This window comes from Molossus molossus, unplaced genomic scaffold (assembly GCF_014108415.1).
Source record: "Molossus molossus isolate mMolMol1 unplaced genomic scaffold, mMolMol1.p scaffold_m16_p_19, whole genome shotgun sequence".
Taxonomy (NCBI): domain Eukaryota; kingdom Metazoa; phylum Chordata; class Mammalia; order Chiroptera; family Molossidae; genus Molossus; species Molossus molossus.
In genome coordinates, this window is record NW_023425354.1 from 13,926,025 (window position 1) to 13,953,269 (window position 27,245).

Here is a 27,245-nt window from a genome sequence, read left to right on the forward strand (position 1 = left end):
GAGAGAGGGGCAAAGGGGGGGGGGTCTGTGGGGAGGATACTCCTCTCTTACCCACAAATCCTGGGGCAGGGGGATACCATCAGAGGCATCACTGGATGTGCTGTAGGCTTGGGCACAGGACAGAGGGAACTGGTTTGACAGCAGAGATGGCCCTTCCTGGGCTGTATTCTGTACCTGTCACTCCACACTCCCCCTCCCACCAGACCAGGGTGGAAGCATGGCCCAAGGATGGCTGATCGAGGACAGCCAGTGACCCGGCCTGTGGCCTGACGCAGAAAGATAAGTGGCCCATCAGACTCCTCTCTTGAACATTTAAACCAAGAGAAGCAGTGGGAACATTGCCAGTTGGCTGAGAAACCAGAGCCAAAGAGCTGGGAGAGCCGCCAGGACGTGGAGGGGGCTGGGTGATCTTCGGGGCCTGGAAAAGCCGGGTAAGTGGAGGATGTGACTGGCCTGGGGGTTGGGAGGGGAGAGGAACCTCCGCGGGCCAGCAGAGCTGCGGAGGAAAGACCGCCAGTACCCGTGGGCCGCCCCGAGGGCCCTCTGCCCCTGCCGATGAGGAACAGAGATGAGGTGACTGGATTTTGTACTCGGCGGTAAGAGGAAGCCACAGAGGTCATGCCCGCCCTCACCAAGCCCTGCTCCTCCCAAGATGACTGCAGGTCCCTGCCAGGGCCTCTGCCTGCAGCCTTGAGGTGGGAAGACCTGGGACGGGCTCTAGGTTGGGAGAGGGAGAGATACGGGGCTTTGGGCAGGAGCCAGGGCAGAAGAGAAGCTGGTGTGTATGTGCATGTGTATGGCCGGGGGTGGGGGGTGGTCTCATATGCCCAGCAGGGCTATGCTAAGACCCCGGCTCTCTCAGGGTGTAAACCATGGCTACCTAGCATCCCCTACACATTCCAGGCTAGCTCTGGTGCCAGGGCAATTAGTAGTAATTCCTCTCTACCCCCCACCCCTGCCTTACCCAGCCAGGCCAGAGCCCTTAGGCCAGTCTCTGACCATGCTGGACCCCCAGACTCTTCAGCCAGGCGTATGCTCTCTCCTGCCTCCCCACTGGAGGTCATGTTGGCATTTCCTGCTCCTCCCCTGGGGGAGAGTTTGGGGTACAGGTGGAGTCTAATAGTAAGGGGACTTAATCCAAAGGAAAACAGAGGGGTCAGACTGGCAAGGGGCTGGCAGGAGGACGGTGGCCTTGGTAGATGGGGCTGTCAGAGGCCAAAACACCACTGTGTCCACTATGAGCAACCTCCCCATACACATCCACACCACTCACACTCCTGCTCAGGGGGCAGGGGGGCAGCCTGGGTGGGCTGGAGGGAGATGGACTGATCACCTAACTCTTGACCTCATTCACACACTCACTCCCCACTCACTTACCCCCGTTGGGCCCTAATCCCCTCCTCCCTGAACATTTGGTAGTCCCTGGAGCTTGGAGCACAAGGAGGGAGACACCAGACTGGCCTCATTCCTCAGGAGGAGACAGACAGACAGCACCCACTGTATCAGATGGCAAGATGTGTGCCAGCCAAGACAGGTGCACAGAGGACACGCGCTCATCCTGCCAGCTCCACTCAGGTGCAGACGGCCAGACTCGGGGTGCCCCCTGCCATCTCCTGTTCTCCGCTGCCTCTGGAAGGTGGCTTCCCCATGGAGAGGGGGCCCAGGGACAGGGGTGGGGAGCTCTGCTTCCTCCCAACAGCCCCCACCCCACCCTACGCAACTGCACTTCTGGAAAGGAACAGTGGGAAGTGGGGTATGCCAGAGAAGGGAGGGCAGAGTGGGCGGCTGCAGGGTTTCCATCCCCCACTTCTGGGAGCCCCTCTGGCTGGCCACCAGTAAGCACCCAGATCCAGAAGCACCCTCACCTTCCTGCAGCCATGGTCCTCTTCAGTGGTGCCCTGGCTCAGCTGGCCTGCTTTCTTACAGATGGATGGCAAGGACTGGTTACAGGGACTGTCATTCCAGCGACCTTCCTGGGGACACAGGGTGAACCGGAGTCTCAGACCCCTCCCCCAAATCTCCCAAACCCTCCCGCTGACCCTGCCTCTCTGCTTGCTGTGTGATTCTGAGCAAGAGGCTTGACCTCTCTGTTCTGGGCTATAAAATGGGGAGAGTGAGATTAGTTCAATAAGCCTCACGGGGCTGATAAAAGCATAGAGTTGATGTGCAAATGCCTTAAAAATGCATTGCCTAAATGGGAAGAGACACTCCTTTAGATTACTTATAGCTCATTTCATAAACACCCAGGACACGCTGGCTGAGACTTAGCGTAACCGATGGTAGGACAGACAGACAAGAGTCCCAGTTCTGCAAGGTGTCCAGCCAGTATCCACAGAGCCAGGCTGAGCAGAGACTATGTGCCCAGACCCAAATCTCAGATGGTGGCACTAAACAGGAATTCGGTCCTCAGCCCCTCCTGACGCCTTCGCCCTCCTCTGTCCTCAGACTCCCAGCCAGTAGTGTCTGCCTTTAGCTCCATCCTGAGGGCGGAGTTGCTTGTGTACCCGGCCCCCAAGAGAAGGCCTGACACACAGCAGACCCTCAACAAGCAATTGTTTATACATTTCAAAGCAGCATCTCCTGCTCTAGATGGCTCTGTCTTTATAGTCCCTGGCACAGTTTGAGACATCTCACAAGAGTGTCCTATCTGTCCCAGGAGTGGGTAGTCTGTCCCTGGTACTTTGTTCCTTTTTAAAGGGTCTCTTATCTCTGCATGAAGCCTTGCATCAATTCCTCCATCTGCCCACATGTATCTGATTCAAAGCCATGGCAAACAGTCATCACCCCAAGTTCACGAGGAGACAGGGCCCTGCACAGAGCAGCCTGGCCTTGGAGCATGTCCACATAGCGTGGGTGCCGATGCCAACTGCCAACGGGGAACAGTAGCCAGCGGGAGACCAGGATGGCTCCAGGCAGCACCCTAAGGCTTCGTAAGAATTCACTCCTTTAACATTCCCAATGGCCCCCCTCAGGTTGGCACCATTAGTGTTCCATTGACAGATGAGGAAACGGAGGTACAGAGACGTTAAATAGCTTGCCCAAGGTGACCCAGCTAGTTGGGGGAGGAGGGGGGGGTCAATCACTGACAGTCTCCCAGGGGGAAGGGAAGGTTGGTGGGAAAGATGGGGCTTCTGAGAGGCCATGGGGTGGGGTTCCAGGCAGGCACCAATAGGACTGGGGTCACACGAGAAGGCTGGGGTGCATTTGGGGCCCTGTGACAGGGAGAAGGGTTCTTACCGGCCCCCAAATGGTGACACAGTCCTCCAGGCTGTCCCGGAAGTTGTTAGGCTCAAAGGGGTGCCAATGGGTGAAGCTCACAACGCTCCCATCGGACCACTCAAAATTCATCTGCAGTTTCAAGTCGTTGAGGCCAATCCACAGCTCCTCCACCTCTGGGGGCGCAGAAAGAGATGGGAGAGGGAGGACATGGAGAGGTCAGCCTCAGCCACCAGCAGGGGAGGAAGGGACAGTCCCTGAGCCTCCTGGGCAGGACCGGATGGGCATCAGGAGGCCTGTCCTCCACCCCAGACCAGCAGTGGACGAGCAGCCCTCACCCTGCTTGATCTGCTTGGTGATGAACTCCAGCTCGGCCGTGCTGTGGATGCTGAGCAGGTCCCCTCCGCCCCGCAGACACGCCTTCTTGGACTCCTGCCAGCTGCGCTTCTCAGCTTGCAGGCGGTAGCAGTGGCCCTGGAAGGGCTGCCAGCTGGGCTCGCACTCCACCTTCACGTTGGCCCACACGTCTGCAGAGACCCGCGAGGCCGCTGCTCAGGAATCAAGCCGCCCAGCCCGGGCACTGACCCACTGGGCATTAACACAGTCATTTCCTCCCCAAACCTGTCCCACACCAGCCTTTCCCACCAGGACAGGTCTGAATGCTGAATGATGATGAAAAGACAAAACCCCAGGCCCACAGGCAGAACCCGGGAGGTGGGAGCAAATTCCACCCAAGACAGGAGGCCCCTCTAGCTGGGGTTCTGAGAGAGAGACAGGCAGGGATGCAGGACAGATCAGCCCTGGGAGCCTGCTTCTGCTTCTGTAAATGGACGTCACAGAAGATCCGAACTTAGCTCATGTCTACCTTGCTTAATAAATTAAACCAATGTCATTATCTCAAATAACATCTCCTGAGTGTGGACTCTGTGCTGGCCCTGGTGGTCCAGGATGAAGGGACTAAAGAAACGAGGCCCCACCAGGGCGTGGCAGGTGAAGTCACTGCTGGTTGGCTGGCGTTCCTGGCTGGGATTTCTCCACTTGCCACTTCCCCCACCCCAGCTCCTCTCCCTGCTCCTCAGGGCCGACAAACTGACTGGTCCCAGGCCCTTCCTCACCCCTACTTCCATGCATTTCAGGTTCAACCTCAGGGGATCGGGGTCCAAGGGAAGCTAAGACAAACCAGCCCTCACTTGGGCCCTGGCAAGAGAAAATAAGATCTTACCAAACCACCCACAATGTGAAGCTTGGGCAGGATTCTGCCTGGCTGGGTGGGTAAGCATGTGTCTACTAGAAGCATCTCCCAAGACTGGGATTCTGGGATCCACTGCATTCTGGGAGCTGCTCCGGGGTCCAGCCATCCCATTTCCTGGAAACCCTGCCAAGTGGGCAGGGATCCTGGGCTAGGGGCCTGTCAGACATCTCTTTGGCCATGGAGCAAAGACCCAGGGCTGCTGGCCCTGACGGACCCAGAGTTTACTGGCTGTTCAGATCCCAGGGGCCTGTTTTGGGCTGTGGGAAGAAGGGAGCACAGGAAATGTGGATGCTTTGGGGGCACAAGGGTGCCTGTTTGGAAATGACATGCTCTGAGTGATGAGACCTGGAAGGCAGAAGAAACTGCCTAGAAAAATGCCTCATAGAGAAAGAAGTGAGATGGGATGAAAGAGCAAGTCCAGCCCTGGCCGATTTGGCTCAGCGGTTAGAGCGTCAGCCTGTGGTCCGGAGAGACCCACGTTCAGTTCCCGCTAAGGGCACGTACCTCGGTTGCAGTTTGTCCCGGCCCTGGTTGGGTCGTGTGGGTGGCAACCACTCGATGTGTCCCTTTCACATCGATGTTTCTCTCTCTCTCTCCCACTCTATCTGAACAAAATATCGAAAAAATGTCTTCAGGTGAGGATAAAAAAAAAAGTCCAAAGCCCAGCCAGTGTGGCTCAGTGGTTGAGCACCACCCATGCACCAAGAAGTTACCAGTTCGATCCCTGGTCAGGGCACATGCCCAGGTTGTGGGCCCGATCCCCAGTGCGGGGCATGCAGGAGGTGGCCAATCAATGTTCTCTTTCATCGATGTTTCTTTCTCTCCCTTCCTCTCTCTCTAAATCAATAAAGAAAAAATTTAAATAAATAAAAATGAATTTATTAAAAAAAAAAAAGAGAAAGTCCAAAGCCATAGACAGATCTGCAGCTTCAGGAGATGACTCGCCACAGAGGCCACACCAGGGAGACCTAGGGGACAGAGAACTTGGTGAGGGGCCAGATCCTAGGGGCACCACAGAGGGACTAGGCCTGCCCAAACTGGGTCCTCCTTCTAAGAGCCGCTTCTGAAAGACCTGGGATTGGTGTCTAATCCCCCTCCAGCTAGAGATGGCGTGCCAAGGTTGGAATCCTTTGTTCCTGACCTAAGAGGGAAGAGGAGAAAGCAGAAGCGGACAGATGGACAGACTCATACAGATAGAAGTGGGCTGGGACAAAGGGAAGTCCAAAGCCACATTTTGGTCAAAAGCAGAACTTTCACTCTGTAAGCTCTTTACTTTCTATGCATTTGTGGATTTTATTACTTTCTGGTTTTGCAATATTTTGCTTGGGAAAACTCCCTCTTCACCATCCCATTCCCAGGGTCCCTGGATTCCTGCAGGGGCCCCACCAACCTACAGAAGACAGACACCTCCTGCCACCTAAGGAGATGCTCCTTTGGGCCGGGCCAGGTCTCTCGATTTGCACCTCAGAGACAGCTGCTTACCCAAGGCCACACACCAGTGAGGGGCAGAGTCCCCAAAGTAGTGCCCTGCCCATTGGCCCCCACCCTCCAACTCTTCCTTGAGGTCCCTGGAGCTATCTCTGTGAATCTCTTATGTCAGCAAGACACTCCCTGGCTTAAAAAGCTGCAAAGGTGAATCTTTTTTTTTTATCCTCACCTGAGGACATGTTTCCATTTTTTGTTCAGACGGAGTGGGAGGGAGAGAGAGGGAGAGAGAGAGGGAGAGAAACATCGACGTGAAAAGGACACATCGAGTGGCTGCCACCCACACAACCCAACCAGGGCCGGGGACAAACCGCAACCGAGGTACGTGCCCATAGCGGGAACCGAACCCGGTGTCTCTGGACCATAGGCCGACGCTCTAACTGCTGAGGCAAACTGGCCAGGGCCAAAGGTGAATCTTTTGGAGGATCTTCTAGTCAAGATGGTGGGTAGGTAAACGCAGTAGCGCGTCCTCCCACCACCGCATCAAAGTAACAACTAAACTACAGAACAACCATCATTCGAAACCACCTGAAATCAAGCTGAATGGAAGTCCTACAACTACAAAATTACAGCAGCAGCCACATCCAGACTGGTAGGAGGGGTGGAGGCAGAGGGCTGGTCCCACACCCACATGTGGCGGATAAAAATCAGGAGTACACCTCGGCTGGGAAGGTCCTCCCTGAGGACTGAGGGGTCCCCGTCCCACACCAGGCGCCCCACTCAGGGTTCCAGTGCCAGGAAGAGAATCCCCAAAACTTCTGGGCCCGCGCACGGACTTATCGGACTCTCTCCCTCTAAGCTCGGAGGGGAGGCAGCTCGAGGGGCGCCAGAGACATACAGGGAAGAACTGAGCTGTTTGGCACTGGAGCGAGGGCTGGAGAGGGGGCTTTCTCGGGGACAAACGTGCTGTCAGAGGCCTTTGTTCCTCTGGTGAGCCTTTCCCTGGGGCGGCAGACAGCAGCCATATCTGGGACTCCAGCAACCTGGCTCACACTGGTAGCCCCGCCCTGCTGACTCCCTGAGGCCCCGCCCCGCCCCACCCAACTTTCAGGCCCACCCAAGCTGTTGCCAGTTGCTTAACCATAGGATTGGCCTGTCTTGGATCCTGCTTCAGGTTTTCCTAAATTTCTTTCAAACAAGCAGCATCTGGTCTCAGATAGCCCCATACCTCTCATTAAGTAATACACAGAAACAAACACAGGGAGGCAACCAAAATAAGGAGACAAAGAAACAGGTCCCAAATGAAAGAACAGAACAAAACCCCAGGAAAAGAACTAAGTGAAATGGAGATAAGCAATCTAACAGATGCTGAGTTCAAAATACTGCTTATAAGGATGCTCAATGAACTTAGTGAGAACCTCAGTGAACTTAGTGAGGGCCTCAAGAGCATAAAAAAGGACCAGTCAGAAATGAAGGATGCACAGTCAGAAATGAAGGAGGCATTAACTGAAATAAAGAATAATTTACACAGATTCAATAGTAGAGTAGGTAGAGCCAAGAAGCAAACCATCAATTTGAAATCTAAGGAAGCAAAAAATACCCAATCAGAACAGAAAAAAAAAAAAGAATCCAAAAAAATGAGGATAGTGTAAGGAGCCTCTGGGACAACTTCAAGCGTGCCAACATTCACATCTTGGGGTGCCAGAAGGAGAAGAGAGAGATCAAGAAATCAAAAACCTATTTCAAACAATAATGGCAGAAAACTTCCCTAACTTGGTGAAGGAAGCAGACATACAAGTCCAGGAAGCACAGAGAGTCCCAAACAATATGGACCCTAAGAAGCCCACACCAAGACACATCATCATCAAAATGCAAAAGGTTCAAGACAAAGAGAGACTCTTACAAGCAGCAAGAAAAAAGCAGTTAGTCACCTACAAGGAAGTTCCCATAAGACTGTCAGCTGATTTCTCAAAAGAAACTTTGCAGGCCAGAAGGGAGTGGCAAGAAATATTCAGAGTGATGAGAAGCAAGAACCTACAACCAAGATTACTCTATCCTGCAAAACTGTCATTTAGAATCAATGGCCAGATAAAGAGTTTCCCAGACAAGAACAAGTTAAAGGAGTTCATCACCCCCAAACCATTATTATATGAAATGATGAAGGGTCTTTTTGAAGAAAAAGATAAAATATATGAACAAACAAAATGGCAATGACTACCTATCTATCGACAATGGAATCTACAAACAAAATGAACAGGCAGAACAGAAACAATCTCATAGATACAGAGAACATTTTGTTGGTTGCCAGATGGGAGGGAGGTTGGAATGGGTGAAAAAGGTGAAGGGATTAAGAAGTACAAACCTCAAAGGGAAGGGGGTTGGAGGGTGGGAAGAAATAAACCAAAGAACTTTTATGCATAACCAATGGATACAGACAACAGTGTGGGAAAAGGCAGGAGGGGGGCGGGAGTGGGGAGGAGGGGAGGTCAATAGGGGAAAAAATGAGGAACATCTGTAATACATTCAACAATAAAGATAAAAATAAAAGAAAGAATAAAATAAAAATAAAAAAAACCTACAAAGGTTCCCCACAACCTACCTGGCCCACCCCAACTTTGCCCAGCAGCCAAGGCCCTTCAAGGACTGGCTGCAACCTGCCTTTCTGAGCTGTTCTCTTCACCACGCTCTCTAAGCTGGTGCTTCTCAAACTGTACCTACACGTGAATCGCAAGTACAGGGGTCTTGTGAAATGACAGTCCTGACTGAATTAATCTGGGACAGGACCTCAGACTGCATTTATAACAAGCTCCCAGGGCACACTGTGCTGCTGGTCTCAGGACCCTACTTCAAGTAGTTATGAGCCTATACTCCAACCAGATCACGCACCAACCTGCAAACTGTTGTGTACTTCCACGCCTCCACACCTTTGCTCATGCAGTTCCCTCTCTCAAGAATGCCCTCCCTCACACCTCTTTGTGGCTTTTTAAACTTACACTCAACGTGAAAGGCCCAAATCGATGTCACCTCCATGACACCCTCTGAAAGGGTTAGTAACATTTTAAAGGGTAAAGGTAAAAGCTTGCAAAAGGCCGAAACTGTGAAAAATGTGCTGCTTGCTTGATCTTTGCTCAGCTTTCTGTTGAGTATAGATTATCAGATTATCTGTAAGGCAATGGATCACCCAGCAGATGCAGGACGAGATACCAGACCAGTCCAACTGCAAAGTGGACAGTGGGCCAGGCAGAGTACGTCAGCAGGAACTGCCGGAAGCTAGAAGCAGAGGATATAACCTACACCCCAACTGTTATGTGAGGCTGATTCCTTTTTCGAGTTCAGCCTGCCCGCTCCCAGGCCCGGGGAATAAAATCATTTTGCTCTACATTGGCCTTGCATTTGGATGTGATCTCCCACGGGCTCAGACCTTTTACTCTCCTTAACTCTCAGAATCTTAATCAATTCTCTCTCTAGACATTTCTTCTCCTCTAACATTATTGCACATATTTTTATAACAGTACATAACTCAGGATAATCCAATTATGCATTGAGATGTCTGTCACCTCCAGCAGACTGTGACCTCCACAAGGACAAGGTGAGTAATACCAGCATTTAACACAATTCTCAACAAATCCCCGAATGAATGAATTAGTGGTACTTTCCAATTTGCTCAGACTTTAGCTGAACCCTTAAATAAGAACAGGGAGGATTAGAGTCACCTTGTGCTTCAAGGCTGTGGCAACTGTGGCTGTGGCCATGATGAGCCCCACCCCCACCTGCACCACCCCCACTGCACTGGGACCAAGGCTCACTGGGAGGCTCAGGCTCGGCTGGGGCATTCAGCTTCTTCTTGCACACATAGGGCAGCGCGATGCTGCAGTCACGGTTCTGCCAGCCGCCGGAGGACTCTGTGCGGATCACTCCACAGTTCTCCTCACTTGGGTTGTCCGGCTGATCTGTGGGGAGGGCAGGGTGCCAGCACCCCAGGAGAGAGACTCACACCCCAGCCCCTGCAGCCCTCCTCCGAACCTCCTGCTCCTTTGGAAGCCTGAGCCAGCTGGGGATGCCCAGCACCCCACTCAGTCCTCCTAACTGGGCACCGCAGGGCCTCTCACTGCTTTCTCACCTGGGCCCACATGTCCTGAGCCCTGTTCAGCAATGGGACCAGCCCCACCAGCCTCCCTGGCCAGGCTGCTGGTGCACTGGGTACACGGAGCTGAAATCCAGTCCACTGCCTGAGCCCTGTGCCCGGAGCATTAGTTTCTCATTCACACCAACACACCTCATGGGCTGGTGCGGCCATTCCAAGAGGTGGGGAAATCTGCCCCCCTCCTACCCCTACTTTGAAGAATAAATAGGAAACAGTGCCTGTGGGGTCCCCTGGCCACCCTGCACCCCGAACCCCATGCCTCACCACTCTCCCAGTTGAGGTACTTGAGGGGCGAGTTGTCCGACCACTGCCAGCCTCCACTGGTGTCCAGATCATTAAGGCCAATCCACAGTGTGGAACTATAGCCAGTGAGGAGCCCTGGCAGCAAGACAGTGACAGTGAGAAGCAGGCTGCCGCCCCTCAGCCCTCCTCTTCGCTCCCACCAACGCCATCCTTACCCCCCCGGCAGAAAGGGCTCAGGGTCCTCCAAGGGTAGGAGCAGGTCTCAGGGTCCTGGCACCCTGCCCTGTCCCCAGGTGGGTCGGACCCTGGTCAGCCAGCCCGGCCCTGGGCGGCCCGCCACCTCACCATTGATGTAAGTCTGCTCGTGGATCTCGGTGATGCTCAGCAGGTCGGCCCCTTGCTGCTCACAGCTGGCCCAGGCCTCCCTCCACGACAGCGTGGACTGGAAGTTAAACTGGTAGCAGCTGTCGGTCAACTGGTCCTTGTCCCAGAAGGTCTCACAGTCGTTACCTGCCACCGTGACAGCCGGTCACAGGTTCCTCCCCAGTCTTCAACTTCAGGGCCTACCCAGGGGTCCCTCATGGAGTGCAGGCTGCTCCACACTTCGAGGAGGGGCCACTTCGCACCCCAGTCTAGAAAGCTCTGCCACCCGCACCCTCGGGGTCAGCCTCCCGCCAGGAGCCGCCGGCTCACTCTTGATGGGGCAGAAGCCCCAGCGCTCGTCCTTGCCGTAGTCCTGGGTGGTGGCGCACCACAGGTGCCCGTCCTCGCGGCCTGTGCTGGTGCAGCCGTGGAACCACTGGTTGTCATACTTGAAGGGGATGGTGCAGGGTTTCCCGTGGGAGTTCCCCTGGATGGTGTAGACCTCTGCAAGGAGGGGAGCCAGACCTTGGCACTGGGACTCCTGAGGCCCCACCCCGTAAAACCCATGGAGCCAGGGGTGGGCAGTGGTCAACAGAAAGGGGGAGGGGCCGTGGCATTAGACAGTGGCTGTAAGGCTCCCTCTGCTGTCAAGTGGTCCCAGGAGCCTGGGGGAGGTCCTGCTTCTTATCCCACAGGGCTGGAAAGGGGTCCTCCAAGGCCCCTGACGGCTCTCCAGACTCCAGCTGGGTGAGGGGCCTCCAAGTCACCCACAGAGCCTGAAGGAATCCCTACTCAGCTCCCCAGCCTGGGGACTCCACTGTCCTTGGAACTCAGGGTGGCTTCCGGGAAAAGGACCCCCAGGATGGAACTGCCCTCTGGGGGATACCCTGGGGTTTCCCTGGAGAGGAGGCCTAGGGAAGGAAATTTCACATTACACACTTTCGTACTGTTTGAGGTCTTTACAAGTGTGTATTAATTTTGTAGTTTTTAAAGACGTTAGATGCTTTGAAGATAATTTTCTTATTCAAAAATGCTTCCCGTTAAAGCTGTGACTGCCAAAGTCTACAGAAGACAAAGGCCTGGTCACCCCAGAGTCTGCCCCTCCTTGGCTCCAGTCCCCCTGACATTCTCCACTGCAAGTGGTCTCTCACCATAGTAGGGCCGAGCACAGAGATCCTCCTCACTGCCATAGATGCGCCACTGGCCACTGCGGGTCTGGTCGCCGCGCTCGGGGGTGCCAGCCTTCGATGTGTTGCCGACACGGCCCCCCAGGAGCAGGTTCAGCTGGTCACCCAGTGTGCGACAGTGCCAGCGGAGATTCATTGCCTCCCGGTCACATTCGTACATGCCCAGGGAGGCTGTGGTGTTGGTGCCTGGCCAGCCTGTGCCCAGGCACTGCATGGCACCCAGGTTGAAGAGCCGGTTCCGGGAGACCCACTTCCAGCGCTGGGCAGGAAGACTGCTACTACAGTGTGGGGAGACCCTGACTTGCCCACCCTGGGCCTCCAGGCAGCCCTCCAGTCCAGAGTTGAAGATGAGGAAGATGCTGGGTTCTAGAAAGAAAGACAGGACATGAAGCCATCACAGGGGCTCCCCCGGCTGGCCCTGATGGCCAGCGCTTGGTGCTGGGTCTTAGCCTTCCGTCACCACCCTCAAAAACCAAGCCCAGCTCCACATGGCAAGTGGGTGGTGTCTACTTTTCCAAAGATCTTATGGGAGAGGGGGAGGCATTCACATCACACAGCACACTGCAACCTTCATCCCAGTCTGTTCCAGAGCCTGGTTTTCTGGCCAAGTTGTCCAGCCTGGAGTCATGGTCTCACTCTGCTCCCTTGCCCCTCAGCTTCATTGGCTCCATCCTTTCCTCCCACCGAGAACCTCCCCAAACCACTCACCACCCCCCATACCCAACCATTCACATCCCCATAACAATTTCACTTCTTTGTGGTTAATTGATAGAAAGCAGACGAGTGGTTGCCTGTGGCTGGGCTGAGGTGATGGGGTTGGGGAGTGACTGCTAAAGGCTACAGAGTCCTTCTGGGCTGATGTTCTCACATTCGATGTGAGTTGTATCTCAAAGCTGTTATTATATTTTATAGGGAGAGAGAGGGAGGAAGGAAGAAACATGAGAAGAGTTCAGAGACATGAAGTGACCTACTCACAGTATCTCAGCCAGCAAGCAAAAAGCCAGTGTGCGTCTCTGACACCCACTGTTCGGTACCCTCCTCTTGTTCCCTGACTTACTGCACAGCACACTTAGCCCAGTCTCCATTAGCCACTAGCTCCTCCAGATAATGTTCATGCCTTAAAAGCACGAATCTAACTCCCAGGGTTCAAATCCCAACTATGCCATTCAATGCGTCGTCACTTGGGCGAGTTGCTTAACCTCTCCCTGACTCAGTTTCCTTGTCATGACTGTTGTAAAGGTTAAATGAGATAATACATGAAACGTGTTTGGAACAGGGTCTGGAACATAGTAATAACACTATATATGTTAATTATTATGATCACTATTATTATTATTAGTCCATGTTAAAAGTAAAGAAATTGCCTAAAGGGTGGCAAAAATATTTAAGCAAAGTCACAGTCTGGTCAGAGATGGAGGCAAAATTTGGTCTGTTTTCTGAGTCCAAACTCTAAATTCTTTCTGTTCTTCCATGCTGGCCCTGTCACCCCTACAGGCCATTCTCCACGGCCAGGCAGAACGATGGTATTTTAAAGATGTAAATAGTCTCCTTCCCTCTCTGTCTCCGGAGCACACCCATCCGTGCCTTTCCCCCTCTCCTTTCACGTTCTCTCTGCCTCCCCCCCAAGCTCCAAGGGCCCTTCTTTTGCTTCTGTAACTCGTTTCCTGAGCCCATGCATCCCAGCTGGCTCACCTTTTCTACCTCTGTGACTTTCTAAATAAACTTTCTTTTATCATTTTTTTAAATGAAGATCTCACTTGTTTTATTTATTTATGTTTTTAGTCCTCACTGGAGAATATATTTTTCATTGATTCTAGAAAGAGAGGAAGGGAGAGGGAGAGAGAACGAGAAACACTGATGTGAGAGAGAAACATTTTACATTGAGCCCTGGCTGGTCTGGCTCAGCGGTCAGAGCGTCAGCCTGAGGTCCAGAGAGACCCGGGTTCGGTTGAACCCTGGTCAGGGCACATAAAAGAAACAATGCTTGCCTCACACACACGCCCGGACTGGGGAATGAACCTACAACTTGGGTACATTCCCTGACCGGGAACTGAACCTGAGACCCTTTGGTGCATGGGATGACACTCTAACCACAGGCCACATCAGCCAGGCCTAAACTTTCTTTTATAACTTGAAAAAATAAATATATAAAGATGTAAATAAGCCCTAGCAGATAGCTAAGTTGGTTAGAGCATCATCCCAATATGCCGAAGTTACAGGTTTGAACCCTGGTCAGGACACATAAAAGAAACAATGCTTGCATAAGTAAGTGGAACAACAAATTGATGTCTCTCCTCTCTCTTTCTCCCCCCCTTCCTCTCTCTCTCTCTAAAATCAATGTAAAAAAAATTTTTTTTTATCCTCACCCGAGGACATTTTTCCATTTTTTGTTCAGATAGAGTGGGAGGGAGAGAGAGGAAGAGAGAGAGAAACATCGATGTGAAAGGGACACATCGAGTGGCTGCCTCCTGCACGACCAACCAGGGCCGGGGACAAACTGCAACCGAGGTACATGCCTTTAGCAGGAACCGAACCCGGGTCTCTCTGGACCTCAGGCTGACGCTCCAACCGCTGAGCCAAACCGGCCAGGGCACAATGTAAAATTTTTTAGCCCTGGCTGGTTTGGCTCAGTGGTTAGAGCGTCAGCCCACAGACCAATGAGTCACAGGTTCAATTCCAGTCAGGGGCATGTACCTCGGTTTTGGTTCCACCCGGGGCCCTAGTAGGGCTGTGCAGGAGGCAACCAGTCAATGTGTCTCTCTTACATCGATGTTTCTCTTCCTCTATCTCCCTCCTACTCTATCTGATAATAAATAGAAAAATACCCTCGGGTGAGGATTAAAAAAATAACTTTAAAAAGATGTAAATAAATTCTAAAATTCTTTTATTTATTTATTTTTTCCTTTATTGATTTTTATTTATTTTTCTTTATTGATTTTTGGGGAGGGAGGAAGTGAGACAGAGAGATAGAAACATCGATGAGAGAGGACATCAACTGACCACCTCCTGCATGCCCCACAGTGGGTATTTGGCCCACAACTTGGGTATGTGCCCTGTCCAGGAATCGAACCGACAACCTCTTGGTGCATGGGTCGATACTCAACCACTGAGTCACACTGGCCGGACAGTTCTAAAATTCTTTTAAAAATAATATTGGAGTGCTGAAATCATAAAAAAACAGTGATGAATTTTGTGGACCAAAAAGGGGCACTGTAATAAATCAAACCAAAAGTAACTTTACAGGGTGATCTGATCATAAATTCCTAACTGGGCAGGTTGAGGTGGGTAGTCACACCCCAGGCAAGTTAACTTTTTTCAGTAAAAGGTTTATCTTTGCCTTAGGTAAACCCTGTACATTGTTTCTGTGCCTCTAGATTAAAGCACTGTCAAAATACCTGTTTTTCAAAGTTGTCCTTGCTTTCTCCCACCCTTATGGCATCTTCCTTATGTTCCTTCCTAATCTCAAATGCATTTAAAAAATTGCAAAACTGCCTGGCCATTGTGGCTCAGTGGATTGAGCATCGACTCATGCACCAAGAGGTCGCCAGTTCGATTCCCGGTCAGGGCACATGCCCAGGTTGTGGGCCCGATCCCCAGTGGGGGACATGCAGCAGGCGGCCAATTGATGTTCTCTCTCACACAGATGCTTCTCTCTCTCTCTCACTCTCCCTTCTTCTCTCTCTAAAATCAATAAAGAAAAAAAATTTTTTTAAACTGCAAAACTGTCATTCTTCCTGGCATTGTCCTCAATCTGGCCTAAATAATTTCTTATAAAAATTCTTTACAGGTTTGTATGTTCTTAAAGTCGACAATTCAATGACAATTTTTTTCATGGCAAAAAAAGTCATAAAAATGTCAAAATTCAAATGAGAAAAATATATATAACTTGATCAAGACAAATATAAAAAGAGCACCTATTAAAAATATGATAAAGCCCTAGCAGATTTGGTTCAAAGGTTAGAGCCTCAACCCACAGACCCAAGAGTTACGGGTTCGATTCCGGCCAAGGGCACATACCTCAGCTGCAGTTCATTCCTAGCCCTGGTCGGGGTCGTGCAGGAAGCATCCAGTCGATGTGTCCCGCTCACATCGATGTTTCTCTCTCTCTTCCTCCCTCCCTCCCACTCTGAGGATAAAATAGAAAGATATTCTCGGATGAGGATTAAAAAATAGCAACAATGCAATGGAAAATGAGTAAAAATGTACATACAGCTTTCAAAAAAAAAATGTTATTGGCTTTTAAATATTTGAAATAAAAGCCTCACTCATAGTAAAAGGAAAAACAACCAAAGATGGATAAAGCTCTCTCCTGCTTAAGGTCCTGCAAAGGCATTTCAGCATTCTTCAAATAAAATCCAGTCTCTACTCTGAGCCTCAAGATCCTACACGGTCTGGTCCTGCCTACCAGTCTGATATCAGATGCTGCTACAATTACCCCCACCCCGCCACTCAAGTCACAATGACCTCCTTGCCCTCCCTTGAACAGGCCTGACTTTCCTGCCTCAGCCTGCGTACTGTTTCCCCTGCTTGGCATTTCACATTTCCAAAACAAGGCCACATCTTTCAGGAGGCTCTCCGCCACCTCCTATTTGAATGTAGCCACACAGTTACTTGCACGTCACTTGATAGTAATTCTCTTGACAACACTTATCATTATCTGATCTTTTGTTCAACATCTGAGTTTTCTGTGTCTATTTTTTTTCTGTTAATTAGGGGTTAGTTTTTCCTGCTGTCCACATCTCTGGTAATTTTTATTATAAACTGGACATTGTAAATAATGTTTTACGGAGTCTGGATTTTTAAAATTCTATGTGGGACCTTGAGGGTGACGTGTTCCAGGGAGCCTGGATTTATCTTCCTGAAAAGAATGTTGGGTTTTGTTCTGGCAGGCAGTTCAATTACTGGTGGAGCACCTTGATCCTGCAGAGGCTTGGCTTTAGGCTTTGCTAGGGTGGGGTTGTTTTGGTTTTGCCTTTAGTCTTAGGGTGTGGCCCTTAGCCTTCAGTTTAATCATAAAGTGAGGCCCTTCTGGAGTTTCAAAAGAAAACCTTAGGCAATTATGAAACCCCTATAACTTGGTGAAACTTGAATTTTAAACTGTTTCCTCGGCACCAGGCAGCAACGAAAACCTCTGCTTCCCAGCTGCCATTTCTTCCTGGGCTCCTCAAGGCTTCACAGTGTAAAGTGTCCATGACAGTGCAGCAGTGGCCAAGACCTTGAGGAGAAGTTGTAGGGGACATCTCTATGGCTCCTTCTGATACCATTATAATTAGCTAATTATTAATAATAGGAAAGGAGCAAAGGGAAGGCCAGACATTATAGGCACGTTCCCTGCAAAACACTGGGGGAAGACGACTGGACAAAGGGAAGACAGACACATGCCCAGTACAGTTGGGGTGACACGGGTAAGATGCCTGCTGTCAATCACACCTGGGAACAGAGCTAGTTGGCCAGAATGGGAGTGGCCACTGCAAAAGCGTGAAGATCTGGGATATTTAATCACCTGAGCAAAGAAGTTCACTCTCTTGATTCCTCCTATGCTCTTGGCACACTTGGCTCATGGCTCATGCTGGGCTTCCTGGCCCATGCCATGCAGACCCCCACACACACTGGACTAATGAACTGCAACTAGCCTGATGCTGAACTGGACCTGTCTCCAACATGGAATGGAAACTCTGGACACTGGCTTTGTTTCTAGCTTTACTAAAACCCCAGCTACACTTCTATGACTGGACTAAGAAAAATGGGACTTCAGAAACACAGGGAATTAATTCCATGCAAATAAAAATCACTTGTTCTCCTGTGTGAGTCTCGGAAAATTCTTTTTCTCAGGATATCATAAGAACTCCACTCCCAGCAGCACCCAGTGGGGAAGAGGACCCCCCACTTCATCTGATATCACTTCCTCTCCAGAATTTTCCCTCTTGATTTTTAGCTTTTCTGATAGTCTCAAACACTGACCAGTAACACTGCCACTTTCTGTTTGAGCTCCTCTGTGGAGGAAAAGGGATTCTAGGAGAGTAACCTCACAGGGTAATCTGATCATAAATTCCTAACTGGGCAGGTTTTGATGAATAGTCACACTCCAGGCAAATAACTGCTTTAGTAGTAAAAGGCTTATCTTTGCCTTAAGCAAGCCTTGTCCATTGTTTCTGTGTATCTGCTTTAACACATTTGGGGGGAGGGGGCTAACACGCCTTTGAAATGCCTCTTTTCAGACCACCCTCGAGGTAACACATAATCTTATTAACTATCCCTAATCCAACCCCACCCTGCTCTCTCCCACCTTCATGCCATCCCCTTACATTCCTGCTCTAATCCCTAGTACACAAAAGCAACAGCAAACTGTCATTTCTTAGAAGCATCTTTCTCGTTCTTGAGATCTTGCTTTAGGTGTATCCTCTGTTTTAGAAAAAATTCTCACATTGACACCTCACAAGGAGCAGTAGTCTCAGGGGAAAACCTGCTTCAAAGGGCCACTCATCTCATCTGCTCTTTTCTCTTTCTTATTTTTTTTTCTTTTAAAATATTTTTTTATTGATTTTTTTGAGAGAGAGGAAAAGAGAGAAAAACATCAATGAGAGAGAAACACTGATTGGCTGCCTCCTGCACACCCCCTGCAACCCGGGTATGTGCCCTGACCAGGAATCGAACCGGGACCTCTCAGTCCATGGGTTGATGCTCAATCCACTGAGCCATCCATCTGTTTTTGATTGCTCTGAAACCACTGCATTTTATATTTCATCCTTAGTCTATACGCAGCCAGAGAACTAGACTGTGTCAACATAAGAAACTCCAAACCTGTAGAGAATTTTTATGAGTTTATTTGAGCCAAATTTTGAGGTCATGCCCCAAAGCAAAATTTCAACTAATTCAGAAAATGCTCCAGAGAATGGCAATTTTGCAGCTTATTTTATACATTAGAATCAAAGGAAGAGCTGTAAGGAGGGTTACATGAAATCCACTGGTGGTAGGTTAACGGGGCGGGAGAAAGCAGAGTGGGGGACTCTCCAAGACTGGATGATAAGGAGTAAGATGGAGACAGTGCCTCTTTTACATTGGTGGGTGCCAGACAGCTAACATCAACAGCACTGCGAGATGGGATGGGGCAACAAGATAACAATAATGGGGGTCTTGGCCTGAGGGGTCTGGAAAAGATTCCTCTGACATTTCAAAGGTGTTATCTTAGATGTAAAAAGATAATAGACAGGTTTACTTAAGGTAAAGAATGACCCTTGTGAAGACCTGGAACATGACTGCCTGGATAACCGGCTCTTCTAAAAATTGATTTTAAAGAGAGAGGAAGGGAGAGAAAAGAAACATCGATCTGTTGTTCTACTTATTTATGCATTCATTGGTTGTTTCTTGTGTGTGCCCTGACTGGGGATCAAACCCACAACCTTGGCGTGTTGGGACAACACTCTAACCAACTAAGCTATTAGGCCAGGGCCATGACCATCTTTTAGTTAAAATGTTTTATGTTCAGACCATCCTATGTGGTTACTTTTGGTCTCCCGTCCGTAAGGCCCGCCACGCAGGCCTCCCTTGAGCTTGGGGGATTTAGTATGTGGCCCCTTTCTCGTCCACTGATGATACAAGCTCTCCTGCCATTTCCAGAATTCATTATCTGAAATGTTTTTGTGTATTTTCTGTCTCCCTCCTTGTTCACAAACTCCTGAGGACTTCCTCTGTTCTCACCACTGGATTCCCAGTACCCTTACCTCTGCCTGACAGACAGTAGTGCTTAATAAATACCGAATGAACAAATGAATAAATCTCATGCCTCTGCACCACAACTAACCAGTCTATCTTTCTGCTCTTTGTCCCAGTTGCCAGATTAATTTTCTGAAAACAGAGCGCCCTCAGGTCCTGTTCACCAAGTGCTCAAGACATCAGTAGGAAGGTTGGCAGGGCAGCGCCAGGCTGGGGGTCCTCTCTGGGCAAGACACAGGTGACTTCCTGAAGGGCGTTAGGGTGACTGCCACAGCTACTCATCCTCCTTTGGGGCCCCTCCCCTCAACTTGTGCCTTCCCTTCCAGCCACCCTCCAAGAGCCCTAAACTGGCCCCAGGACTTGCTCCAGTCTGGCCCGAATCTCCTCTAGGATCTGGGTATGTGGTTCTCAGAAACTCCAGGGAAGACAGAAAGTTGTAATAGAAAGGGGACCTCGGCAGGTGGTAGGGAAAGGGCCTGGGACCGGAAAAGGGAGAAAACTACTTGCTTTTCTCAGAGACAGACTAGACAATACAGCCCAAAATGTCACAGGAGCGCACAGCAGCCCAGGGATACAGTATCGTCACCTGTGGGCCACAGCGATTCCAGCTGGGCTGTGAGTCGTAACAATCAGCAAATGAAGGGTCTGCAAGGGACCCACGTCAGTCCAGTCGGGAGAGGCAATCCCAGTATCAGGCCACCTTCCCCTCACTTGACAGGAGAGGAAACGGAGGCCCAGAAAGAGATTAGGGTATACAACCACAGTACCTCATTTGCCTCTTCTGTCACATGAAGCACTGAGCTACCCAGCCAAGGCCACATCCCCCCCCCCCCCTTTTTTTTGGCTGAGCTTATTTGCACTGGTTTCTGTCCTTATAACCAAAAGAATCCTGATAAACACATAACCCATGTCATGGAGCCAGAGCCTCTCTCTGTCTGCAACACTGGCTCATTTTCCCTACCCCCTTAACCTGCTAACCGGGGAATAACCGGGGAATAACCGGGGAATTCCCTTTTCACTGTATGCAACGTTTGACGTATTCATACGTCCTGCTCGGTTAACAGGTTAAGGCCAGTGTTACAGGATCCCCTCTGACCTTAGCAGCCTCTGGGCCACGTCAGAGGGGGTGCTCGAAGGCTGAGCCCCCCCTCATCCTTCTAATCACCCTCTGGCTGCTCCCCCAGAGATTTTCTCACTCGTGCAGACGATAAGCATTTGTGAAGCACTGTACTAGGCACTACAAGAAAATCAGACAATACGCCCTCGGACGTTTGCAATGAACTCACGAAGCCATCCATGAAAAAGTTACTAGCAACACATTAAGTGTGCAAAACAGATCTGATTTATACTAGGAGGCTGGGGGTGAAGATGTTGGCCAGACAGGGGTTTCCAGATAACTGAAGTGTGACAGGAATCTTTCTGATGTGCAGCCTACACTTCCTTGCTTCTCAGACATCCAGGTCACCACCCTGGAAATTTGTTCCTGTGCTCAGAAGCAACTAGGTTTTAAAGCTATTTGCTCTACATTGAGTGACTCTTCTCTTCCTTGCCTGTTGATGGCCACTGTCGCCTCCTTCCCTTTCCCGGCTGCAGTACGGTACACACGCAATGCTTTGGTGGAGTCTTGAGGCTGAACGCAAAGGCTGTCTCGCTGTCTCTCAGGAGCAAAGCTCTCAGCTGTCCCTGCAGCTTCCCCAGACTCAGCCCAGCAGTGGAGGCAGCCAGAGGTCTGACCTCGGCTAAGACGGCTGTTCTCCATTACAAGTTGAAGACATCATGCTGAAGGCAGCACAGAGGAAGTTAATTCTAGCACAGTTCCTGGCATGCAGCACACTCTCAACAAGTATCTGCTAAATGAGAGGCATGTCAAACAAAACCATGAAAGGCGCGAGCAGAGACAAGAACAAGCTGCGTGTCCCAAGTAGGGGGAACAGCAGCAGCAAAGGCCAGGAACCCAGCAACCAGCTTGGCTCAGCTCCTAGAAAGCTGGGAATCAAGGGCCAGCTGGGGATTGACTAGATTTGGTCCCTGAGGGTAAGGCAGGGTGGCCACCAGCCACTGAGCCTCTCCTTAAGTCAGCCACCCCTCCCAAGGCCATGCAGAGGCAACAGGTCATCCCAGGGAGAGTCAGGGGCCACCCACAGGGCTGCCAGCCAAGAGAAACAGCTGTTTGCAATGAGCAGTTTGGCCCTGAGGCCAGGCCTTAAAAGTCCCTGAGTCAGCAGAAGCTGCCAGCCCCGCCCTGCTGAGAGGCCAGCCCTGGGGACTGAGCACCACACCCTTCATCACCTCTGCTAAAGGCTGTGTCCATGTGTGTGGACACACAGGGGCCTGTGTATGAGGAGATGGCATCCCTTCTATCCAGGGCAGGGAAGTCACATGACATTAAGGCCCAATATACCCTGTCCAGCTGTGCAACATCCCCACCAAAATCCTGGGGTATTGCGGGCTTCCCTCTACCCTCCATTCTCCAGGCTTTTCACACTCTCCTCCCCGCTCCCCAAGAGCCCCTCCATTTCAGCCAGAACAAACTGCTAGCCTTCCACTGCTTAAAGCGCCTGTGCCTCGACCTGAACAAATGACCTCATCTGGGCTCGGGGCTCACACGCATGTGTGTATGTACTGTCTCTCTCCAGTTGTGGTGAGCTTCATCATTCATTTCTTTTTCTTTTTTTAGAGCGGGAGGGAGAGAGGAAGAGAGAGGGAAACATTGATGTGCGAGAGACGCGAGTGGTTGCCAGAACCCCAATGTGGAACCGAACCCAAGCCCCTCTATGGTCCACGGGCGAAGCTCCAACTGCTGAGCCAAACAGCCAGGGCTATCATTCATGGGTTAAGGGAGAGGAGGAGGTGTGATGGGAGTGCTGGGGAGTGGAAATTCATGTGAATTCGCAAAGGCAACTGCCACCCTCCCCAGGCTCTGTCCAGTTGCCCAGGCCCCCAGGTGAGGCCTGCTCGGTTCGGCTGGCCCCTGGGCTCTCTGGAATCCTCACCTGCCCTGTCCTTCTCGGAGATTTAATGGTGTTTGATGACACTGCCCACTGGCTTTTATATTCTCAGACTAAAACATCACAATCTTTGCGGCCTGTCCTTTCCCAGGACCCAGGTTGCAGGATGAAGGTGGGGAGCCGCCCAGCGTCCACCTTGCGGTTCTGGCCGCACCCCGCACTGTGGGCTCCCGGGCAGTCCCGCGGCCCCACCCCCCTGCCCTTTCCGTCTCCACCTGACCGGAGCATCCCAGGGGTGCGGGAGGGGGCACCCCCGCACCCAGGATGTGAGGCGCTAGGACCCCATCCTCCAGGTCTTCGGGGCCGCAGCTGCGCGCCCCTGCGCAGTACACCCTCACCTCGGCCTGCGCCCTACCCCGCGGGCCCCTCCCCATGCACCCCACCTCGACCCTATTCTCGGCACCCTTCTCCGCAGGGTCCCGAAGCGTTTGGACGCGGAGCCACCCCCGAGGCCCTGAGGTCGGCCCCGACCCAGCTCGCAAACGCCAGGTGCGCACGGCCGGCGCCGTCGGCTAGCCCGCAGCCAAAACAAACAGCCCAAAGCTACTTCCTTCCCGGGGCAACCCTGACAGCGACGGCGGGCTCCGGTCGCGCCAGGAAGTGGCTTTCTGAGCCAGCACAATCCAGCCCACTGACCGCTGACCGCCGCGGAGGGCAGACTCCGGGCTCGACGAGCGGGCGGCTCCGCAGCTGCCACCGCGTGGGGGCGCGTCCACGCCCCGGCGCAGAAGTCACAGGCCGCCGGCAAGACCGCATCACCCACAACGAGGCCCGCCTACTCATTAAGGCTGCCCCCCGCCCCCGCAGGCGTCCGGGCCACACGAGTTTAATTTATGCCGGGAGTGGGGGCAGATTATTCCATAAAATCGCTGACAGGAGAGCCTCCTGGGGCCCCAACCGCAGCACCAGGTTAGGTGGTCCATACACCTGGTTGTTGAGGACTAAATAATGAGAGAGATTGTTTTGAAGACACCCAGGCAAATAAATTAAGAGCGTTGTCTTGTTTTCTGAAGTTAGTTTTGACAAAGTGGCCTGCAGAGATGTGTGTATGTGTGTGTGTGTGTGTGGGGGGGGTAACTTAAAGCTGAAATATAAGCCCTTGTGTTCACTTAAGAGTCAATAGAAATGAAGAACCTTTGAGGCCTTTCTGTGTTTTCTAATTTTCCGTAGTGAAATCAATATTTATTTATTTTTAAATATGTTTCTATTGATTTTTTAGAGAGGAAGGGAGAGAGAGAGAGAGAAAAACATCATCGGCTGCCTCCTGCATGCCCCATACTGGGGATCCAGGGGGAAACCTAGGCATGTACCCTTGACCTGGACCAGACCTCTCAGTCCATGGTACCAGGCTCAATCACTGAATCACATCGGCTGGGGAAAATCAATGTTTTTTTTGTTGTTGTTGTTGTTTTTATCCTCACCCGAGGATATTTTTCCCTTTTTTTTTGTACAGATAGAGTGGGAGGGAGAGAGAGGAAGGGAGAGAGAGAGAGAAACATCGACGTGAAGGGACACATCGAGTGGCTGCCACCCGCACGACCAACCAGGGCTGGGGACAAACTGCAACCGAAGTACGTGCCCTTAGCGGGAACTGAACCCGGGTCTCTCCGGACCGCAGGCCGACGCTCTAACCGCTGAGCCAAACCGGCCAGGGCTCAATGTTTTTAAATGTAGCTACCCACTCACAAAAAAGAAATGTGAAAAATTATACTGGAATGGAATAATTTGTGAGAAATTGAGGTTTCAAATATAAACATCTGATTTACAAGAAACACTTTATAAACAATTTCTAGATAACAGCCTTTCAAATGACAGAAAAGAATAGGGATTCCCAACTCCCTACACAGGAGGTCCTCAATGGCCAAGCACACTCTGAGAGCTCAGGACTGAACTCCAAACAACTGTCCCAGGTACTTGAAACTAGAACCCACGGGCAAGTTACATTTGGCCTTCACAGTGTGTGAAAGAAAAGTGAGCCAACATTGAAAACTGGAGAGATTTTACATAAAAACCTGGATTTCCAGATTCTCTTGGAAATACTGAGAGGCCCAACAACACTGAACCAGTGTGCCTGCAGGGAAGGGGATGCCAGCTTGCCACAGTCCCCACCCATTCTTTTTGTGCCCCACACCCCAACACTGAGGTGGAACGAGACTGGCCATATATTATCATACTTGTGCCACCCTGGCTGGTGTGGCTCCATTGGTTGACTGTTGTCTCATGCACCGAAATGTTGTGGGTACGATCCCTGGATCAATGTTTCTCTCTCACATTGATTATACTTTCTCTCTCTCTCATTCCCTTCTTCTAAGCATGTCCTTGGGTGAGAGTTTAAAAAAAAAAAAAAATGCACCCTGGCTGGTTTGGCTCAGCGGTTAGAGCGTTGGCCTGCGAACCAAAGAGTCTCGAGTTTTGATTCTGGCCAAGGGCACGTACCTCAGTTGCAGTTCGTCCCTGGCCCTGGTCGGGGTCCTGCGACAGGCAATCAATCGATGTGTCTCTCTCATATCGATGTTTCTCTCTCTCTATTCTTCCCTCACTCCCACTCTAACTCAAGATAAGTGGAAAAATATCCTCGAGTGAGGATTAAAAATAAAAAAAGAATGTGCCTATTTCAAACAGAAAACAAAAAGAGGGAAGCGGTTATCTAAATTAGGCTCCTGCAAACAGGGTCCCCGAGACACGCTGCATTCCTTTCACAAGATGTGTCTGAAACACAACACGAGTCTGAGAAGGCAATTACTGGACCTGATTGGGTGACATTCAAGGATGACTTGTTTGGTTCTAAAAGCAATGCATGGCCCTCTTTAAAGTTAACTGAACTTCAGAATCTTTTTTTGCTAGGGAACCTTCAGGAGCTCCTGAAAACTATATGCCAAAGATTAAACACCTGCTGGCTTCTGCAATGACAGGCCAATGGGACCTACCCACACCTTTTCTGGAGGCCCCATGGTAGAGGGCCACTCTGGAATCTGGACCCACCTAGGTTCAAGCCCCTGGGCTAGCTGCCTCACTTCTGCAAGCCTCACTTTGGGGAGGACACTAATTAAGTGTCATGAGTTTCTGAAAGATTAAGAGAGAAAACACTTGAAGATGCTCTGTACCTGGTCAGCACTCAGTAAAGGAAGGCCATTATTGTTTTTCTGGTATTTACCCAAGACTTTCCTTCCTGATTGGGGCCCTGAGCTCAAGAATCTGTTTCACAGCAGAGAGCCTGGGAACCAGGCTTAGCAAACACTGCAATTTGGATAAGAGAAAATTACAAGAGGAAATAAGGCCAAGGACTCAAGTGTTTAAGCTGCTCTTCAGAAGAATTCAAAGAAAAATAAATCCATGGTCCAGATGTGGAGTCCTCCTCCCATTCCTGTGGGTATCTGGTCCCTGGCAAGCATCAGTTGTTTCTGGCCTCTGAACATTTGAACCCTTCCTCAGGTGTGCCTGGAAGGGAGATGCAAGGAGAAGAGGCCAAAGACAGTGTGGCAGGGGAACCTGGGGGGAGGGGGGGCTTCTGGGAGGGCAGGGCAGCCGGGGTGTGCTGCGCTCCCACCACATTCCGGTTCTGCAGAAATAAACTCCAAGAGCAGTCACAAAGGGGAAATGAGGTCACCGAATACACAGCTGGAAGGGAGAGTCTGAAAGGAGGTGGGTCCTGCCTGCACTGCTTGGTATGGCAAATGCTGGGACAGGAGGAGGGCAGAGGCTGCATGGGACCCTCGTGGGACTCAGGCAGTCAGGGGCAGCGGGGCCCCAAGAATGGGACGGAGAAAAGGAGTGGAGAGTATAGGCTGAGAACTGAGATCTAGCCTAGGAGTTCAGGTCTGATTCTGCTATCACAACCTAAATGGTTTTAGGGGACTCAAAATATTTTTTTACCTATAAACTGAATTATAAAATACCCTCCCTGCCTCTTCACAGGCTCCTGGTGAGATTAACAGGGAGAGAGCTACAGGAATATGGACATGATCCTTTTAGGGTCTCTCTCCCCCATTAAATGCTTCCTTGAAAGCAGGAGCTATGTCTTACCCACTCTTCTCCCCGGTTCAGGGCATACAACAGGTGCTCAACACATGCATGTTGAACTGAGCTGGACCAGGGGAGATGGAAAGGCAAGCTGCCCTGTGTCCTGTGGGCAAGGGTTTCACATCCTCTAATTATACCCTCTTCTAAAAACAGATCTACACATGGACAATGAAAAGAAGGGAAACATGAAATTATTCCTTGTGCCAGGAGGTTGGGATTATATGTAACTTTCTATTATATTATTAAAATGTTTCTAGAGTAAATAAAAACGGAGATGCAAGGAGGTGTTCAGTTTGTGAAAATTCACTGAGCTGAACATTTCTATTTAGGTTTTCGTTTTCCTGTGTTTATATTATACTCCAAGAATTACAATTAAAAAAATGTTTTAAATTGATTTTTTAGAGAGAGGAAGGGGCAGAGAGATAGAAACATCGATGTGAGAGGGAGACGTCGATCAGCTGCCTCCTGCACACCCTCTACTGGGGATCGAGCCGGAACCCCGGGCATGTGATGCTCAATCCACTGAGCCACACTGGCCAGGCAAGAATTACAATTTTTTAAAGCAAGAGATGGATAAACACAAAATAGAGATTGGAGGTTGGGCAGAGAGGGAGACAGAGGACAAGCATGTAAGTAGATAGTATAGGCATTCCTCAGAGATATTGCAGGTTCAG

General features: G+C 50.8%; 1 protein-coding gene and 1 long non-coding RNA gene across 6 annotated transcripts in view; one reads left to right on the forward strand and one right to left on the reverse strand.

The window, feature by feature from the left end:
* Nucleotides 1-27,245, reverse strand: part of MRC2 (mannose receptor C type 2) — a 64,540-nt gene that overhangs the window by 14,849 nt on the left and 22,446 nt on the right. For both annotated transcript variants that reach the window (XM_036268804.1, XM_036268802.1), the window contains exons 2-9: nucleotides 11,795-12,196; nucleotides 10,974-11,147; nucleotides 10,626-10,790; nucleotides 10,302-10,415; nucleotides 9,700-9,843; nucleotides 3,555-3,743; nucleotides 3,238-3,392; nucleotides 1,866-1,973 (exon numbers count right to left, since the gene is read on the reverse strand). In XM_036268804.1, coding sequence (XP_036124697.1) covers nucleotides 1,866-1,973; nucleotides 3,238-3,392; nucleotides 3,555-3,743; nucleotides 9,700-9,843; nucleotides 10,302-10,415; nucleotides 10,626-10,790; nucleotides 10,974-11,147; nucleotides 11,795-12,196 — 1,451 coding nt within the window. The remainder of the gene's footprint in view (nucleotides 1-1,865; nucleotides 1,974-3,237; nucleotides 3,393-3,554; nucleotides 3,744-9,699; nucleotides 9,844-10,301; nucleotides 10,416-10,625; nucleotides 10,791-10,973; nucleotides 11,148-11,794; nucleotides 12,197-27,245) is intronic.
* LOC118634346 lies at nucleotides 323-3,739 on the forward strand. 4 transcript variants are annotated; one of them, XR_004960341.1, is made up of 3 exons: nucleotides 323-431; nucleotides 1,420-1,575; nucleotides 3,631-3,739. It is a non-coding gene; the product is annotated as an uncharacterized LOC118634346 (long non-coding RNA). The 4 variants fall into 4 exon arrangements; XR_004960343.1 differs by lacking the exon at nucleotides 3,631-3,739 and adding an exon at nucleotides 1,927-2,222; XR_004960342.1 differs by lacking the exon at nucleotides 323-431 and adding an exon at nucleotides 438-695.